General features: G+C 32.7%; 1 protein-coding gene across 1 annotated transcript in view; it reads right to left on the bottom strand.

Annotated features, from left to right (window-relative positions):
- Positions 1–3,118: 3,118 nt before the first annotated feature.
- LOC143043646 (uncharacterized) overlaps positions 3,119–22,142 on the bottom strand; it is a 31,594-nt gene continuing 12,570 nt past the window's right edge. The window contains exons 5-7 of the mRNA XM_076215853.1: positions 19,159–19,197; positions 3,975–4,109; positions 3,119–3,287 (exon numbers count right to left, since the gene is read on the bottom strand). Of these exons, the coding sequence (XP_076071968.1) occupies positions 3,214–3,287; positions 3,975–4,109; positions 19,159–19,197 (248 nt within the window). The 3' untranslated portion in view covers positions 3,119–3,213. The remainder of the gene's footprint in view (positions 3,288–3,974; positions 4,110–19,158; positions 19,198–22,142) is intronic.

Raw genomic sequence — 22,142 nt, 5'->3', positions numbered from 1 at the left:
AAAAAATCTATGTAATTATCTTAAAGCTGCATGGAAAATAAGATTGCAAATTATCAGTTAATATATTATTCATATTATTATAAGCTATCTCTGCATTATTTAATTTATTTAATTGTTTTCTTATTCTGTCATATTTGTCATATTTGTATATACATTGTTTTATGCTAAAGCAATGTTGTTGCTAATGCAATAAAGATTCATTCATTCACTTTACCGGAATTTTTTAACTTGTGTTTAAATCTGGCGATCTTTAAATTCTACGTATCGCAAATCTGTCGCAATTTTAAAGTGTTTAATTGAAAAAATACAACAGTGCAACTAGAATGATGTTTTTGCTTTTTAAAATTTCGTTCTTACTTATTTAAATTAATCTGACAATCACTAACTAAATTATTTGTGAAAAGAATGCTAATTATCGTTTTTTTTTCATTAATGGATATACATTTATTATAAATCTTATCTAATACATTATTTTGTTTGAGGATTTTTTAACAAGTTTGTTTTATATTCTATGCATGATAATTGTGTGCTATGTTGAACAGGAAAGCGGTCAATTATCCAAATTAGTAGTACAGTAGTTGTAATAAAAGGCATATATAAGGCCGCATTTCTTTCTAAGCAAAATTTTGTAAACGTTGTGTCGCGTTTGTTGTTTTCTAAACGCTACAAAAGTAGAAACGAATACATCATTTGATAAGTCTTTACTGACCTTGTTTGAACTTTTAATAAAGCATGCACATGTTGTTGGTAAACAAACTTTTTACAAACGTAGAAAAAAATACTTCGTTTAATCAGGTCGAAGTAAGAAACAAATGTAGCGTTTGTACTAACAAACGACAAACGACAAACTGCAGACGCATTTTCATTGTCATCGTTTGCATAGTTTGTCAAAGTTTATGTAAACTTTACAAACGCATGTTTGAAAGAAATGATCAAAACATGTACGCGCTAAGCCGTTTACATCGTTTGTGTAAGAAAGAAATGCACGTTTAGTAATGTATAACTGCTATTGACAATTCTATATAGATAAATTCGTCCCAACCTCGTTGTTCTTGAAACAATCTTTACTTGTACACTTGTAAGTTTTTGAATTTATTTTTTCTCTATTCTGTTATATATTGTTTCCAATATGCCACTCTATCTACACTTCTTAATTTTAATACAATGACAAATTCCGTGTTATCCTAATCCTTATAAAGATATAGGGGATATAAGACAAACAAAAAAAACCCGGACAGACACAGAAGGGATTATCAGATTATCTTCAAGTGACTATAGAGATTGCATTACTGTATATCTTCATCTTTTTCAATCGACAAAAGCTTGTATTTGCATGAAGATTTTTTTCTCACAAAAAAGGCTCCATATATAATCATGACAAAACAAGATCATGTTTATGACTTTTTTAAACGTATTATCAGACACAAATATGTGGTTCAATAAATGTTATCTGTGCACACCGGGTACATCAATTATTAAAGAGACCATGCATAAACCTGTATTGTTTAATTGTGTCATACGAATATCAGTCGACAGGATGTCACTGCTGAATGTTATTTATAATAGTATCAGAACATTTTGATAACAAACAATACATGTATGTCCAAGCTTAAAGAATAGCTAATCTGGTATCTATGATGAGTTTATATATCACTCACTGATTTTAAAAATACCATTTTTGAGGAACTTTTTACATCAATTAAAGGAGATAATAAGCCACTTCCGGTTAAAATCTCAGTTACTTCCGGTGTCAAAAAATAGCTTATCATATATAATAGTGGTTTTTAAACACAAAATGCATTTAACTGTTGTAACTCTAGTTGAATATAAGCCACGTGTAGCTTTATTATTTTTTTTTCTTTCAATTTCTAACCCTAATATGAGGGAGGAATTACCTGTAAATGTGGACGAAGTCTGTATGAATTATTTTTTTGTAACTTAAATATTAGTAAAAAAAAAAGAAACGGAAATACCGTAACGTTTCCGATTTTGGTTCTGTTGTAAGGGATTTAGGTAGCAATACACAGTTAGGAAAAAAACTTAAAATTGACACTCATAATTTTTAAACACCCTCTTTCCCCTCTTCTAACAAAGAAGGCTTTATATGTGTGTTATGCGTGTATATACTTGTAGAAAGAAAATCTTCCATAGATTTGATTTTTAATGGTCATAAGGGTGAACTATGATCCCTTTTGGGTGTAACCATGGCAACAATCTACATTTCTTAGATACAAATATAGCAAAAAAGGGGTTTAACATGTCACAAAAGTCTCCAAAATTTGATTTAAAGGAAAATTTCAATGAATTACAGTGATACCTTTCCTGAATCCATAGGTTTATATCTATCAAGTGGTCCAAAAAAAATCATATGCTTTCCTGCTCGTTTTTCCATAAAATTGAATTGAAAAGATCGAGCGCAAAATCTTTGTTGATAAACACTACAGTAATTTATGGACCTATGAACAGTACGGATAGGAAAATACGGACTTTCAAACATAGAAATGGCCTATAAAACATGTTAAAATCAATCTAAATGTTCATATAAACCCACTAAGAAGGCTATATTATTCTTCAATTATCTAAAAATCAATTTTATTGTACAAAAACTTTCATGTTTAAAAAATTCACAAGGGCCATAATGCGAAACTTAACTTTTAACTGTGTATTGCTACCTTAAGTTGTGACGTTTTTTAAGTTATGGCGTCATATGCAATGTAATGCATATGCAAGGAATTATTAAAAATGAAATTGGTATTGCGTTCCTTCCTATTTTATACTAGACTGTTTGATATATATTTTACTCCAAGTTTCATACAAACGAGACCAGAAGAAGGAAGTATATTGTAGATCTCAGCTCAGATGCGGAAATTCAAAACATGATATCAAAAAAATTGAACGATTTTGAGTTCATTAGTTCAATGAAAATTTGCTCGATTTTTTATTTTTTTATTGATTTTTCTACAGTTATTGGGGACTTCGTCATATATATAATTACATGTAAACTAAATAAACCAAAGTTTGTTAAAGCTTACGAGTGTTTCGTTGGTTGTTAAAAAAAATAATGAAATATAATAGGTATTTTTCATCTTGTAGATATACATCAATCATGAAAAAAAAGTTTTACAAGAGTCAAACATCTAATCATAAAAATATTCAGCTTTAAGTATCCATACATATGTCCACAAATTAACTCAATCTGTCACCATCAGATGATTAAGACTTTACAGGAAGTGTCTCATTGCTATGAAGTAAAAGCCCTAGTAAATCCTGCTCTGGGTGGTCTTTCACTAAAGTTAAAACAAAAATATACAATGATATCATGAGGAATAGTAATAATTGAAACGCATCGAGAAAATATTTTTTTGTTAATCAAAAAAAAAGTGTAATACTTGAAAAAAGATATGGAACGAAGGAACGAATTATATTATTATTATGGCTGCTGCAATTGAAGAAATATAATTAGAACTTAATAGTTCTCAACAATATTTTTGGTTAATTTCGACATTTCGCAAATTACAAAATTACTTTAAGACTAAATTAAATGGCAACTCTATGACACGAACAAATTAGAAAAAAAATGTTTTGAAGAATGTTTACACATATATCATGTATATACAAATAGCAAATCAATTCATTTGTCAGATATCAATATATTTAGGTGAAAGATGAAAATAACATGTCAGAGACGCAGCCTCAGTTTTTATTTACCTACATTCATAGTGTCGTAAAAAGCAGCATTTATCTATTTAGGATGTATTTTGCAAACATGTTTATATAGACTATATATATTAAGATAAATGTCATTTAAGTGTAGAGAACTAATGACCGCACACATATATCACATAAAAAGAATAAAGTTACTATAACCGCGACAAATCACGAAAAATGACGGAGATGCTTGTATAAAAATAGCACTTTAATCTGAAGTAGAAAAAAAGGAGAAGTGCTTTTTTAATTCCAAATTATTGTTTTACCTTCTAATTGATTTGGAAGTGTTCCCCATCTTGTATAATTTGGGAGTCTATTTCTTCCTGGTCTTGTTCCTCGACTTCCAGTATTAGGCAACGTCCCTCCCTTGTCTGCTTGAAAGGCAATATCCACAGACAATTCTAATGAATAAAAGATGAAATAACGATAAAATGAATTCAAGTTCATTCGTTTTATTTTGATTGTTTTGATTTGTCTCTTCAAAACCAATTTGAGATATGTAATAGAAGTCGGCAAACTGATGTTGCCTCTGTTCATTGTGTAAAATATGAGAATATTATTTACTTGAAGCAACTTTTAACGAAACATTTGTAACTGTGTAGTTGCTTTAGCTGGTCTGTTCTCTGATCGGACGAAAATGTCATCAGCAGGAGATAAATTGTATATAGATATACGAGATGATAGATCGAAAAATAGGTCAAAATTCTTCTAAAACATTAGACAAGTTTTATCAATAGATATTTAAATCAACACATTGATAGTCCTGTGACAACCTTGTGTGCAATCAACGTATAATTAAGAAACATTTATGAATTTATATATCAATATCTATGGGACAACATATAGTATTCAAAATTATAAAAAGCAAACATATAAAACCACGGTCTCTCTAAATTTCATTGAAAAATAGTTTAAAGCTTAGATCGTCATTTTTACTCTTATCCTTATACTCTAAATATGAACGCATTGGAGCTTTGAATGACACATGTTTCATAGACTAAGTTGTCCATGTTGTCTTTGAATCTAGTTTTGAATTATGTAATCGAAAAAGTCTAACTGAAATTATTGGGGAAATCAATAAAAATCGTTTTAAGCAGTAAGTGTGCCTCTTTTTTTTTTTGTCTATTATATAATTATGTTCTAACCTTCTTGAGGTAAAATGTCATATACATCTCGCTTTTCAACTGAAATTAAAATACATTACATTATTAGTATAATTTATATAATTATTAATCGAACGAGGTTGAAGTTTAGATACGCTATGATCCCTTTTATAAATATCATGGGGAAATATAATGGATACTATCATTATGAAGATTAACTACTTGTACATTCTGTATAAGGTACACGTATATTATACTGACCGACTTTAGAAATACAACACTTGATTATGCTTTTTAATTCATATTTTTATATATGCATTTTTTTGTAAACAAACTTATGAACAGAAAGTTCTTTCATTACCGCCAGTTTGAAAGTTGAATTGATTACTTTTCTCAATTTTAGTTTGTAATCTTATATTTGATACATTTCCCTCAGTTTTAGTTTTTAACCCGGATTTGTTTTTTTCTCTATCGATTTATGAATTTTGAACAGCGGTATACTACTGTTGCCTTTATTTACGTTATTTTCAAAGTTCAAATATTCTGATACACTCTGAAACTCTGGTTTTCTCCTTACCAATGAACGTGGCATCGTGAAAAGCAATGACTACCTAAAAACAAACGCCAAAATGATGATCAGAAAGGTCAACCAATTCTGTTTGGCACGTTTTGGGTTCTGTTTTGCACCTCATAATTTTGCCGTTGTTCCACTCATTACAATGGGTTTTGTCAATTATGCGGTTGAAACTTTCAGGCTTTAAATGTTTTTCTGCAGTCCATTCTCTGGCAGTTCAGACAAAGGGAAACATGTATGGCACAAATCTGTACAAAATCGCATTCATCAATTTGATAAGCAGTAACTGTTGACGTTGCAGCCGTATACCTGTCTCGGAAATGATGTTGCGTAATCAGATTCTATTGACGATGCATTCTCACAACATGTTGATCTGGTCATTGATGGTCTTCAACATATATATCCCGTCTACCGGTATCATTGTCGGAAGGACAGAAAAACGAGTTTCTGACGTCAAATTTTCTGGTTGCAGCGAGTTCACGTTTTCCTGTTTGCAGTGTGATATACTGGGTTGATTCATTTTTTTATTCCTCAGTCTTGGCAATTGGAGATGCAAGGTTTTTTTTAACGGATTTAAGTGTGGTCAAGGATTGAAAGAACTGTTTCACAAAGAAACAAAATGAAAAATATCTTTTATTTGTTCGAAATTACTCTTTCTGCAATAAGTGCGATCTCAATAATCCGATAAGTTTAATAACCACAGGTAAGTCAAATGCTATTTTTTTTTTTTGAAACAGATAGACGTATGATTAGCATAAATAACAGTTGTATGAGAATAAAACATGATTTGGTAAAAAACAATCTACAATATGAGTGTTACGTTTTTAAAGTCAGCCAGTATATATATATATTAAACATAGAAACGTCATGCTTGGCTGTATATTTGGGAGGAAGCGTAATCTGTTCAGTAATTTTGTATTGAAACAATGTCAATTATTCTAATTTCCCATGTTTTTAGTTGTTAGTGTAAGACTACAAAATCATGGTACGTCACATTCGCTTGTATATGAAAATAGGTCGAAAAAAGTTATATTCTTGATTTTGACAGTTGTAGGTAATTAATGATACATTTTATTGCAGTAACACATTTCTGTTTCATTAAACATAATTCTTGGTTATTTTATAGCACTTTTTTTTTGGGGGGGGGGAGTTCTATAGAATATTTTGTAAACTTGAGATTACATGGTTACTACAACGTGAACACATGTTTAATAAGGGGATAACTTTGATAGTTTGACTTTGTACTGGTTTGGCTTTGTAACTTTTTTGATCTGAGCGTCACTGATGAGTTTTATATAGACAAAACGCGCGTCTGACGTATTGAATTATAATCCTGCTACCTTTGGTAGCTTTGTACACCACTGGGTCGATCCCGCTGCTGGTGGACGTTTCGTCTCCGAGGGTATCACCAGCCCAGTAGTCAGAACTTCGATGTTGACCTAAATATCAATTATATGGTCAATTTTAGAAATTTCCTATCAAACAAACTTTGAACTTTAAAAAATAAGTAAGGATTTTCTTATCAAAGGAAATAAACTCATCCTAGATACCAAGACTAAATTTTGTATATACGCCAGACGCGCGTTTCGTCTACAAAAGACGCATCAGTGACGCTCTAATCCAAAATATTTAATAGATAACCTAAGCCGTATTTGGCACAACTTTTTGGAATTTTGGGTTCTCAGTGCTCTTCGACTTTTTACTTGTTTTGTTTGATAATTTTGCTTATATGAGCGACATATGAAGACAAAACAAGCGTTTTGCGTATTAAATAATAATCCTGGTACCTTCGATAACCTTTCAACTTTCAGTGATGGTTATTTTCTTATATTATACTTCACGTTAAAATGCCATATTTTGATTGGCTAATACGAGGGTGTTCATTTACTCTATCACATGGTTAAGAGGGGGACAATTTTCTTGAATGTTAACATCTCGTCTAGACCAATAAACAATCGACAATTAAAAGGACAAATAATTGAATTTACATCAAGTAATTGAATACAATTCTTACGTTTTACGTTTTGGCTCAGATTTTTTATTTAACTGTCAAAATAAAAATAATAAAACACTTGTTTTTCCTAATGCGGGGTTCACACATTGCCGATTATTGCTCCCGGTTGAGATCAGACAGCGATACAAAACGAAAAGTGAAAAAGTCGGATTACTATCCTCAATTATCTGGAATGTCCTATCATTGTCTGAACGCAGTCGTTTAAGTTCGTAACAGATTATAACGGGTCGGAAAGGGTCCGAATAATTCGGCGAAGCACCCCGACAGTTATGTGCGTCACGTAACATTCGGGGAAACACAGCCGATTTAGTCTAGTCGGATTACAATCGTGCCTATGTCGTGACAGATTCTGCTGTATCGGATCAAAATCCTAACAATGTTCTGTGTATTCTGGAGGTTGTCCTGTGGAACGGGAATGATCTGGAGAAATTTTTCATTGCTGTTTTTCTGCCGATCTTGTGAGGATTGCTAACCGTGTTTGCCGAAACCGTTTAAGAGCAGTCGCGTTATTAATACGAAATTCGTCAATATTACCCACGTCAGAGTCCCGAAAATTACAGAATACAATACGAATGAGACCAGACAAAGCCGGTTGCAATGCGATAGAGCGGACCTGTTCCAACAGTACCTGCTCATCCCGATTATGCCGACAGTTTTCGAACGGATAACTTCCGTCAGCGTCGGTTCACTGTCTGGTCACTGTCTGATCTCTGTCGGAATTTATTCGATAGAATCGGGACGCAGTCGTAACAGATTTGGTCGAATTTTACCTGGCAAAGATACAAATTGGATTAGAAGCGGATTGAGAACGGGATTATCGGGATAAATTCGCTTGGAAACGGTTAAATATTGACGCTTCCTGGACAATATCTGATTGTTGTCGTGATTAAATTATTTGTTTTACAAATTCTTATTAAAGTTTGAATTTCCATCCACGATTCACAGGACCTTGATCAGACTTTTGACAAATTCTAATCGGGAATTGTCCTGTCAAGGACGGTAATAAATCTCGTGAATGTGTGATCCCAGCTTAATACCCGTAATGTTGTTATAGAAAATACTTTTAAAATAAAATTAATCTGTTAAAGACATTAATAATAAGACATTCAGTATAATAAATTAAATAACACATACCTGAGAGGGTGAAAGAGCAGATAGGTTCACCTCAAAAAAGCATTGTCAATCTTGGCTTCACCACGGCTGACAATATTTTCTCGGGGTACCAATTTGCTCTATAACCCTCTCAGCTATGTGTTATTTATATAATATGCAATGAAATGTTAAGTGGAATTTTTTCCATAGTACTGGGCAGGATAAACCTTTACTCGTGCCAATTATTTCTTTATTCGAAACAATAATAAATTCTCCACAATTTTTTAAAATATGCAAATTCAACAATGACTAATAGGGGAAACAATGGTGGTATTACACCTGTAGTAGATATTCAGTATTTTGAGTCGTAAAATGACAAATGAAAATTGACAAGGAAATAGACAACATGATAGAATTGGAAAGACACAAAGATGACAATCAACATAATATAAACATATTGGAAAACAGAGATCATTTGGTTTTTCGTATAACTTGACTGGTGTGATCGCATGAACACTAAATGAGGCAAAGTCGTCTATGATAGATACATATGCATCTTGTGTTGTACATGCAGCATCTGCCAAGCGAGTCATACCTAGTCAAAACATCGCAATAAGGACACAAATGTTATAATCTTAGGTTAAGAAATGTGTTGAGACACAGACCAACCCCTCAATGAAGGTGTCCGAAAAACGCCCCCATTTTGAATAATTCAGCTATTCAGCCATTATTTCCGTTCTGGAAAACCTTCCTGCTAACCGATTGTGTTTGGTTTGAATATAGACAAACGTTTCGCAATAAGATGAGATATGGAAAACGTGAACAGATGAATTAGACTAAATATTACTTATTATTATTTGATTCAAAGGAATATATGTGAGGTTCTTACTATAATGTGGGTTATTCAGTGACAAGGGTTGGACGTGACATAAGAAAAAGATATATTGATATCTTGTAGTATATTTACCCTGTTTCGCTCTTTATGAATTATGATTCAAATAAGAACAAAAATAAGTCAGTCGGTTGATGTGTACATGTAGTATAATTCTTTCTTTGTTATTTCTGCCACTCTCCCAACAATTATAACAAAAAATAAGAACAAACACCAAGGGACAATACAATAGGGAAATCTACAAGAACTTTCTTGTTTGACCGCTGATGAACAACAAGCGCTAGTGGTGGATTAACTAAATGCAAAAGTGGCAATGGTACTTGAAGTATGTAGCATATGTATTTTTAAAAAAATAATATACCTTTTGGAAGTGTTCCTGTTTTTGGATAATTTGGAAGCCTTTCTCCTCTTTTTGGTCTTGTTCCCGTTTTTCCCGTGTTTGGCAACGTTTGTGTTTTATCACCTTGGACAACCTGTTCGAAGTTTCCTAATAAATACGAAATTATCATTAAATTAGGTTTGATAATAAATGTTCATGTTTTATAATGTATTGAATTTTTTGGAACAGGTTCATAAGTCAAACCTGCTAACGTTTGTACACGACGTTATTGACTTGCAAACGAAGTATGTTGTGGCGACTGTTGTGCTATGTGTATAAAAACGACAATGTTTTATATAGAAATTTACAGAATTTCTCCAAGAATACTTTGTTTGCGTTCAAATCAAATGCTCATTCCATCGAACCACTATATAATGCCCATCTTGCAATTCATAAAATCCATATGTTTTTTGTTTATTTCTATTTACAGTGTATGTAAAGTACGGATCCTAAAATATCATTTTCACTGTATATGCCATAATTTTTTGATGTAGAATGATAAATAAACAGACGATTTTTGTTTTTTTATTTTTGAAGAAAATGAAGAAAATTAGTTAAAATGTATATGTTTAGAAATAAATCATACTAGTAAGACATTGTAAGAGATGCGGGGTTTTATCGCGCCTAAAGCCATACAGCTGTGAAATATATACCGAAATATGTGAATAATTAGTACATTTCACGAACAGATCGTGCAGGTGATTTAAAACTTGCAGGTAAGATGTTCTCGCAGAAAAATATTCATTTCAACACAATTATTAAAGTTGTATAACGTAGAATATGTTTTCTTATTCAGTTTCTTCATATTGAACTAAATTCCAATATGATGCTTTCTTTATTCGAGTCATGTTTACTGTCGAATAATGATACTATACTTTCATTTTCACTGTAGAGCGATTCATTAGTATTGTAAATGCGGTGCATTTTCACTATATGAATTTTTTTTTTCTCTATTAAAGTCTTAATTTAGCCGACTTGCTCAAACAAAAGATAACGTGAGATAAGGATTTGATAAAGTTTAACTTGCGGAGGAAAGTTTGATTTAACACTCTAATAAGTTCAATAGAAATAACATTTATTTCAAATGTATTCCATACAATTTATTATAAATCGTAGGGATCTTTATCCTTAGTTTATTTATCCATTTCCATGACACTTCATCACTAGTTCCGTACAACTTAATAAAGATTAAATCGTTGGTTTACCCGTTTGAAAGGTTTAACACATGGGCCCTTTATAAGTTGCTGTTCGGTGTGAGACAAGACTCCATGTTGAAGACCGTATTTTGACCTATAACGGTATAATTTTATAAATTGTGACTCGGATAGAGAGTTGTCTCATTGTCACATATCATATCTTCTTATATCTGTCTATGGCTCAAACCGAAATGGGATGGGATACAAAGGGATAAAGAAAACACACTACTGTTCTAATATATTTATATGGACTTAATAAGAGTGTTGTCAAATCGCACAGTTTTGCGTAACCGGTCACTCGGATAGTTCGACCGTTTTAGTTCATGTCTGAGAGCCTTACCTATAGTACACTACCAATGTTCGTTTTCATAATACGATGAATTTTTAAAAAATAGAGAACTGAAATGGGCAATATGTCAGAGAGACAACAACCCAACAAAGAGCAGATATACATGTTATAAGGATTGTCTATGAGGAATACTGGCGAAGTTTGACTTTTAATAATCCAATACCACCGTATATTCTATGGCGTTTGTTATATCTTCATATTGATAACCTTTTTGATTTCGTCGAATTAAAATGATTCTTTCTCTTTCTTTTGATGTCTCAGAATATAATGTGGGTGTTTAAATTTGAAATCATTAAGCCAGTTGCAGCAAAAATACATTAATTGCTTTCACCTTGTGTCTTCTAACACATTAGACAAGTTTTACCACTAGAAATTTAAATTAACACATTGATAGTCCTGTGACAACCTTGTGACTGCAATCAACGTATAATTAAGAAATATTTATGAATTTACATATCAATATCTATGGGACAACATATAGTATTTAAAATTATAAAAAGCATACATATAAAACCACGGTCTCTCTAAATTTCATTGCAAAATAGTTTAAAGCTTAGATCGTCATTTTTACTCTTATCCTTATACTCTAAATATGAACGCATTGGAGCTTTGAATGACACATGTTTCATAGACTAAGTTGTCCATGTTGTCTTTGAATCTAGTTTTGAATTATGTAATCGAAAAAGTCTAACTGAAATTATTGGGGAAATCAATAAAAATCGTTTTAAGCAGTAAGTGTGTCTCTTTTTTTTTTCTATCATATAATTATGTTCTAACCTTCTTGAGTTAAAATGTCATATACACCTCTCTTTTCAACTGAAATTGAAATACATTACATTATTAGTATATTTTATATAATTATTAATCGAACGAGGTTGAAGTTTAGATACGCTATGATCCCTTTTATAAATATCAGGGGGAAATATAATTGATACTATCATAAGTAAGATTAACTACTTGTACATTCTGTATAAGGTACACGTATATTATACTGACCGACTTTAGAAATACAACACTTGATTATGCTTTTTAATTCATATTTTTATATATGCATTTTTTTGTAAACAAACTTATGAACAGAAAGTTCTTTCATTACCGCCAGTTTGAAAGTTGAATTGATTACTTTCCTCAGTTTTAGTTTGTAATCTTATATTTGATACGTTTCCCTCAGTTTTAGTTTTTAACCCGGATTTGTTTTTTTCTCTATCGATTTATGAATTTTGAACAGCGGTATTCTACTGTTGCCTTTATTTACGTCATTTTCAAAGTTCAAATATTCTGGTACACTCTGAAACTCTGGTTTTCTCTTTAGCAATGAACGTGGCATCGTTAAAAGCAATGACTACCTAAAACAAACGCCAAAATGATGATCAGAAAGGTCACCCAATTCTGTTTGGCACGTTTTGGGTTCTGTTTTGCACCTCATAATTTTGCTGTTGTTCCACTCATTACAATGGGTTTTGTCAATTATGCGGTTGAAACTTTCAGGCTTTAAATGTTTTTCTGCAGTCCATTCTCTGGCAGCTCAGACAAAGGGAAGCATGTATGGCACAAATCTGTGCAAAATTGCATTCATCAATTTGATAAGCAGTAACTGTTGACGTTGCAGCCGTATACCTGTCTCGGAAATGATGTTGCGTAATCAGATTCTATTGACGATGCATTCTCACAACATGTTGATCTGGTCATTGATGGTCTTCAACATATATATCCCGTCTACCGGTATCATTGTCGGAAGGACAGAAAAACGAGTTTCTGACGTCAAATTTTCTGGTTGCAGCGAGTTCACGTTTTCCTGTTTGCAGTGTGATATACTGGGTTGATTCATTTTTTTATTCCTCAGTCTTGGCAATATGGAGATGCAAGGTTTTTTTTAACGGATTTAAGTGTCGTCAAGGATTGAAAGAACTGTTTCACAAAGAAACAAAATGAAAAATATCTTTTATTTGTTCGAAATTACTCTTTCTGCAATAAGTGCGATCTCAATAATCCGATAAGTTTAATAACCACAGGTAAGTCAAATGTTATTTTTTTTTAAACAAATAGACGTATGATTAGCATAAATAACAGTTGTATGAGAATAAAACATGATTTGGTAAAAAACAATCTACAATATGAGTGTTACGTTTTTAAAGTCAGCCAGTATATATATATATTAAACATAGAAACGTCATGCTTGGCTGTATATTTGGGAGGAAGCGTAATCTGTTCAGCAATTTTGTATTGAAACAATGTCAATTATTCGAATTTTCCATGTTTTTAGTTGTTAGTGTAAGACTACAAAATCATGGTACGTCAAATTCGCTTGTATATGAAAATAGGTCGAAAAAAGTTATATTCTTGATTTTGACAGTTGTAGGTAATTAATGATACATTTTATTGCAGTAACACATTTCTGTTTCATTAAACATAATTCTTGGGTATTTCAAAGCACTTTTTTTGGGGGGGAGGGGGGTTTCTATAGAATATTTTATAAACTTGAGATTACATGGTTACTACAACGTGAACATATGTTTAATAAGGGGATAACTTTGATAGTTTGACTTTGTACTGGTTTGGCTTTGTAACTTTTTTTATCTGAGCGTCACTGATGAGTTTTATATAGATGAAACGCGCGTCTGACGTATTGAATTATAATCCTGCTACCTTTGGTAGCTTTGTACACCACTGGGTCGATCCCGCTGCTGGTGGACGTTTCGTCTCCGAGGGTATCACCAGCCCAGTAGTCAGAACTTCGATGTTGACCTGAATATCAATTATATGGTCATTTTTAGAAATTTCCTATCAACAAAACTTTGAACTTTTAAATAAGTTAGGATTTTCTTATCAAAGGAAATAAACTCATCATAGATACCAAGACTAAATTTTGTATATACGCCAGACGCGCGTTTCGTCTACAAAAGACGCATCAGTGACGCTCTAATCCAAAATATTTGATAGATAACCTAAGCCGTATTTGGCACAACTTTTTGGAATTTTGGGTTCTCAGTGCTCTTCGACTTTTTACTTGTTTTGTTTGATAATTTTGCTTATATGAGCGACATATGAAGACAAAACAAGCGTTTGGCGTATTAAATAATAATCCTGGTACCTTCGATAACCTTTCAACTTCCAGTGATGGTTATTTTCTTTTATTATACTTCACGTCAAAATGCCATATTTTGATTGGCTAATACGAGGGTGTTCATTTACTCTATCACATGGTTAAGAGGGTGACAGTTTTTTTGAATTTTAACATCTCGTCTAGACCAATAAACAATCGACAATTAAAAGGACAAAGCATTGAATTTACATCAAGTAATTGAATACAATTCTTACGTTTTACGTTTTGGCTCAGATTTTATTTATTTAACTGTCAAAATAAAAATAATAAAACACTTGTTTTTCCTAATGCGGGGTTCACACATTGCCGATTATTGCTCCCGGTTGAGATCAGACAGCGATACGAAACGAAAAGTGAAAAAGTCGGATTACTATCCTCAATTATCTGGAATATCCTATCATTGTCTGAACGAAGTCGTTTAAGTTCGTAACAGATTCCTACGGGTCGGGAAGGGTCCGAATAGTTCGGCGAAGCACCCCGACAGTCACGTAACATTCGGGGAAACTCAGCCGATTTAGTCTAGTCGGATTACAATCGTCGCTATGTCGTGACAGATTCTGCTGTATCGGATCAAAATCCTACCAATGTTCAGTGTATTCTGGACGGTGTCCTGTGGAACGGGAATGATCTGGAGAAATTTTTCATTGCTGTTTTTCTGTGAGGATTGCGAACCGTTTTTGGCCGAAACCGTTCAAGAGCTGTCCCGATATTAATACGAAATTCGTCAATATTACCCACGTCAGAGTCCCGACAATTACAGAATACAATACGAATGAGACCAGACAAAGCCGGTTGCAATGCGATAGAGCGGACCTGTTCCAACAGTACCTGCTCATCCCGATTATGCCGACAGTTTTCGAACGGATAACTTCCGTTAGCGTCGGTTCACTGTCTGGTCACTGTCTGATCTCTGTCGGAATTTATTCGATAGAATCGGGACGCAGTCGTAACAGATTTGACCGAATTTTACCTGGCCAAGTTTGAATTTCCATCCACGATTCACAGGACCTTGATCAGACTTTTGACAAATTTTAATCGGGAATGGTCCTGTCAAGTACGGTAATAAATCTCGTGAATGTGTGACCCCAACTTAATACCCGTAATGTTGTTATAGAAAATACTTTTAAAATAGAATTAATCTGTTAAAGAGAATAATAATAAGACATTCAGTATAATAAATTAAATAACACATAGCTGAGAGGGTGAAAGAGCAGATAGGTTCACCTCAAAAAAGCATTGTCAATCTTGGCTTCACCACGGCTGACAATGTTTTCTCGGGGTACCAATTTGCTCTATAATCCTCTCAGCTATGTGTTATTTATATAATATGCAATGAAATGTTAAGTGGAATTTTTTCCATAGTACTGGGCAGGAAAAACCTTTACTCATGCCAATTATTTCTTTATTCGAAACAATAATAAATTCTCCACAATTTTTTAAAATATGCAAATTCAACAATGACTAATAGGGGAAACAATGGTGGTATTACACTTGTAGTAGATATTCAGTATTTTGAGTCGTAAAATGACAAATGAAAATTGACAAGGAAATAGACAACATGATAGAATTGGAAAGACACAAAGATGACAATCAACATAATATAAACATATTGGAAAACAGAGATCATTTGGTTTTTCGTATAACTTGACTGGTGTAATCACATGAACACTAAATGAGGCAAAGTCGTCTATAATAGATACATATGAATCTTGTGTTGTACATGCAGCATCTGCCAAGCGAGTCATACCTAGTCAAAACATCGCAATAAGGACACAAATGTTATAATCTTAGGTTAAGAAATGTGTTGAGACACAGACCAACCCCTCAATGAAGGTGTCCGAAAAACGCCCCCATTTTGAATAATTCAGCTATTCAGCCATTATTTCCGTTCTGGAACACCTGCCTTCTTATCGAGTCTATTTGGTTTGAATATAGACGAACGTTATGCAATAAGATGAGATATGGAAAACGTGAACAGATGAATTAGACTAAATATTACTTATTATTATTTGATTCAAAGGAATATATGTGAGTTTCTTACTATAATGTGGGTTATTCAGTGACAAGGGTTGGACGTGACATAAGAAAAAGATATATTGATATCTTGTAGTATATTTACCCTGTTTCGCTCTTTATGAATTATGATTCAAATAAGAACAAAAATAAGTCAGTCGGTTGATGTGTACATGTAGTATAATTCTTTCTTTGTTATTTCTGCCACTCTCCCAACAATTATAACAAAAAATAAGAACAAACACCAAGGGACAATACAATAGGGAAATCTACAAGAACTTTCTTGTTTGACCGCTGATGAACAACAAGCGCTAGTGGTGGATTAACTAAATGCAAAAGTGGCAATGGTACTTGAAGTATGTAGCATATGTATTTTAAAAAAATAATATACCTTTTAGAAGTGTTCCTGTTTTTGGATAATTTGGAAGCCTTTCTCCTCTTTTTGGTCTTGTTCCCGTTTTTCCCGTGTTTGGCAACGTTTGTGTTTTATCACCTTGGACAACCTGTTCGAAGTTTCCTAATAAATATGAAATTATCATTAAATTAGGTTTGATAATAAATGTTCATGTTTTATAATGTATTGAATTTTTTTAACAGGTTCATAAGTCAAACCTGCTAACGTTTGTACACGACGTTATTGACTTGCAAACGAAGTATGTTGTGGCGACTGTTGTGCTATGTGTATAAAAACGACAATGTTTTATATAGAAATTTACAGAATCTCTCCAAGAATACTTTGTTTGCGTTCAAATCAAATGCTCATTCCATCGAACCACTATATAATGCCCATCTTGCAATTCATAAAATTCATATGTTTTTTTGTTTATTTCTATTTACAGTGTATGTAAAGTACGGATCCTAAAATATAATTTTCACTGTATATGCCATAATTTTTTGATGTAGAATGATAAATAAACAGACGATTTTTGTTTTTTTATTTTTGAAGAAAATGAAGAAAATGAGTTAAAATGTATATGTTTAGAAATAAATAATACTAGTAAGACATTGTAAGAGATGCGGGGTTTTATCGCGCCTAAAGCCATACAGCTGTGAAATATATACCGAAATATGTGAATAATTAGTACATTTCACGAACAGATCGTGCAGGTGATTTAAAACTTGCAGGTAAGATGTTCTCGCAGAAAAATATTCATTTCAACACAATTATTAAAGTTGTATAACGTAGAATATGTTTTCTTATTCAGTTTCTTCATATTGAACTAAATTCCAATATGATGCTTTCTTTATTCGAGTCATGTTTACTGTCGAATAATGATACTATACTTTCATTTTCACTGTAGAGCGATTCATTAGTATTGTAAATGCGGTGCATTTTCACTATATGAATTTTTTTTTTTATCTATTAAAGTCTTAATTTAGCCGACTTGCTCAAACAAAAGATAACGTGAGATAAGGATTTGATAAAGTTTAACTTGCGGAGGAAAGTTTGATTTAACACTCTAATAAGTTCAATAGAAATAACATTTATTTCAAATGTATTCCATACAATTTATTATAAATCGTAGGGATCTTTATCCTTAGTTTATTTATCCATTTCCATGACACTTCATCACTAGTTCCGTACAACTTAATAAAGATTAAATCGTTGGTTTACCCGTTTGAAAGGTTTAACACATGGGCCCTTTATAAGTTGCTGTTCGGTGTGAGACAAGACTCCATGTTGAAGACCGTATTTTGACCTATAACGGTATAATTGTATAAATTGTGACTCGGATAGAGAGTTGTCTCATTGTCACATATCATATCTTCTTATATCTGTCTATGGCTCAAACCGAAATGGGATGGGATACAAAGGGATAAAGAAAACACACTACTGTTCTAATATATTTATATGGACTTAATATTAGTGTTGTCAAATCGCACAGTTTTGCATAACCGGTCACTCGGATAGTCGTTCGACCGTTTTAGTTCATGTCTGAGAGCCTTACCTATAGTACACTACCAATGTTCGTTTTCATAATACGATAAATTTTTAAAAAATAGAGAACTGAAATGGGCAATATGTCAGAGAGACAACAACCCAACAAAGAGCAGATATACATGTTATAAGGATTGTCTATGAGGAATACTGGCGAAGTTTGACTTTTAATAATCCAATACCACCGTATATTCTATGGCGTTTGTTATATCTTCATATTGATAACCTTTTTGATTTCGTCGAATTAAAATGATTCTTTCTCTTTCTTTTGATGTCTCAGAATATAATGTGGGTGTTTAAATTTAAAATCATTAAGCCAGTTGCAGCAAAAATACATTAATTGCTTTCACCTTGTGTCTTCTAACACATTAGACAAGTTTTACCACTAGAAATTTAAATTAACACATTGATAGTCCTGTGACAACCTTGTGACTGCAATCAACGTATAATTAAGAAATATTTATGAATTTACATATCAATATCTATGGGACAACATATAGTATTTAAAATTATAAAAAGCATACATATAAAACCACGGTCTCTCTAAATTTCATTGAAAAATAGTTTAAAGCTTAGATCGTCATTTTTACTCTTATCCTTATACTCTAAATATGAACGCATTGGAGCTTTGAATGACACATGTTTCATAGACTAAGTTGTCCATGTTGTCTTTGAATCTAGTTTTGAATTATGTAATCGAAAAAGTCTAACTGAAATTATTGGGGAAATCAATAAAAATCGTTTTAAGCAGTAAGTGTGTCTCTTTTTTTTTTCTATCATATAATTATGTTCTAACCTTCTTGAGGTAAAATGTCATATACACCTCTCTTTTCAACTGAAATTGAAATACATTACATTATTAGTATAATTTATATAATTATTAATCGAACGAGGTTGAAGTTTAGATACGCTATGGTCCCTTTTATAAATATCAGGGGGAAATATAATGGATACTATCATAAGTAAGATTAACTACTTGTACATTCTGTATAAGGTACACGTATATTATACTGACCGACTTTAGAAATACAACACTTGATTATGCTTTTTAATTCATATTTTTATATATGCATTTTTTTGTAAACAAACTTATGAACAGAAAGTTCTTTCATTACCGCCAGTTTGAAAGTTGAATTGATTACTTTCCTCAGTTTTAGTTTGTAATCTTATATTTGATACGTTTCCCTCAGTTTTAGTTTTTAACCCGGATTTGTTTTTTTCTCTATCGATTTATGAATTTTGAACAGCGGTATTCTACTGTTGCCTTTATTTACGTCATTTTCAAAGTTCAAATATTCTGGTACACTCTGAAACTCTGGTTTTCTCTTTACCAATGAACGTGGCATTGTTAAAAGCAATGACTACCTAAAAACAAACGCCAAAATGATGATCAGAAAGGTCACCCAATTCTGTTTGGCACGTTTTGGGTTCTGTTTTGCACCTCATAATTTTGCCGTTGTTCCACTCATTACAATGGGTTTTGTCAATTATGCGGTTGAAACTTTCAGGCTTTAAATGTTTTTCTGCAGTCCATTCTCTGGCAGCTCAGACAAAGGGAAGCATGTATGGCACAAATCTGTGCAAAATTGCATTCATCAATTTGATAAGCAGTAACTGTTGACGTTGCAGCCGTATACCTGTCTCGGAAATGATGTTGCGTAATCAGATTCTATTGACGATGCCTTCTCACAACATGTTGATCTGGTCATTGATGGTCTTCAACATATATATCCCGTCTACCGGTATCATTGTCGGAAGGACAGAAAAACGAGTTTCTGACGTCAAATTTTCTGGTTGCAGCGAGTTCACGTTTTCCTGTTTGCAGTGTGATATACTGGGTTGATTCATTTTTTTATTCCTCAGTCTTGGCAATATGGAGATGCAAGGTTTTTTTTAACGGATTTAAGTGTGGTCAAGGATTGAAAGAACTGTTTCACAAAGAAACAAAATGAAAAATATCTTTTATTTGTTCGAAATTACTCTTTCTGCAATAAGTGCGATCTCAATAATCCGATAAGTTTAATAACCACAGGTAAGGCAAATGTTATTTTTTTTTTTAAACAGATAGACGTATGATTAGCATAAATAACAGTTGTATGAGACTAAAACATGATTTGGTAAAAAAACAATCTACAATATGAGTGTTACGTTTTTAAAGTCAGCCAGTATATATATATATTAAACATAGAGACGTCATGCTTGGCTGTATATTTGGGAGGAAGCGTAATCTGTTCAGTAATTTTGTACTGAAACAATGTCAATTATTCTAATTTTCCATGTTTTTAGTTGTTAGTGTAAGACTACAAAATCATGGTACGTCACATTCGCTTGTATATGAAAAAAGGTCGAAAAAGTTATATTCTTGATTTTGACAGTTGTAGGTAATTAATGATACATTTTATTGCAGTAACACATTTCTGTTTCATTAAACATAATTCTTGGGTATTTCAAAGCACTTTTTTTGGGAGGAAGGGGGGTTTCTATAGAATATTTTATAAACTTGAGATTACATGGTTACTACAACGTGAACATATGTTTAATAAGGGGATAACTTTGATAGTTTGACTTTGTACTGGTTTGGCTTTGTAACTTTTTTTATCTGAGCGTCACTGATGAGTTTTATATAGATGAAACGCGCGTCTGACGTATTGAATATAATCCTGCTACCTTTGGTAGCTTTGTACACCACTGGGTCGATCCCGCTGCTGGTGGACGTTTCGTCTCCGAGGGTATCACCAGCCCAGTAGTCAGAACTTCGATGTTGACCTGAATATCAATTATATGGTCATTTTTAGAAATTTCCTATCAACAAAACTTTGAACTTTTAAATAAGTTAGGATTTTCTTATCAAAGGAAATAAACTCATCTTAGATACCAAGACTAAATTTTGTATATACGCCAGACGCGCGTTTCGTCTACAAAAGACGCATCAGTGACGCTCTAATCCAAAATATTTGATAGATAACCTAAGCCGTATTTGGCACAACTTTTTGGAATTTTGGGTTCTCAGTGCTCTTCGACTTTTTACTTGTTTTGTTTGATAATTTTGCTTATATGAGCGACATATGAAGACAAAACAAGCGTTTGGCGTATTAAATAATAATCCTGGTACCTTCGATAACCTTTCAACTTCCAGTGATGGTTACTTTCTTTTATTATACTTCACGTCAAAATGCCATATTTTGATTGGCTAATACGAGGGTGTTCATTTACTCTATCACATGGTTAAGAGGGTGACAGTTTTTTTGAATGTTAACATCTCGTCTAGACCAATAAACAATCGACAATTAAAAGGACAAAGAATTGAATTTACATCAAGTAATTGAATACAATTCTTACGTTTTACGTTTTGGCTCAGATTTTATTTATTTAACTGTCAAAATAAAAATAATAAAACACTTGTTTTTCCTAATGCGGGGTTCACACATTGCCGATTATTGCTCCCGGTTGAGATCAGACAGCGATACGAAACGAAAAGTGAAAAAGTCGGATTACTATCCTCAATTATCTGGAATATCCTATCATTGTCTGAACGCAGTCGTTTAAGTTCGTAACAGATTCCTACGGGTCGGGAAGGGTCCGAATAGTTCGGCGAAGCACCCCGACAGTTATGTGCGTCACGTAACATTCGGGGAAACTCAGTCGATTTAGTCTAGTCGGATTACAATCGTGCCTATGTCTTGACAGATTCTGCTGTATCGGATCAAAATCCTACCAATGTTCAGTGTATTTTGGACGGTGTCCTGTGGAACAGGAATGATCTGGAGAAATTTTTCATTG

This window comes from Mytilus galloprovincialis, chromosome 8 (assembly GCF_965363235.1).
Source record: "Mytilus galloprovincialis chromosome 8, xbMytGall1.hap1.1, whole genome shotgun sequence".
Classification (NCBI taxonomy): Eukaryota; Metazoa; Mollusca; class Bivalvia; order Mytilida; family Mytilidae; genus Mytilus; species Mytilus galloprovincialis.
Note: the sequence above shows the minus strand (reverse complement) of the source record. Positions and strands in the feature narration are given on the sequence as shown.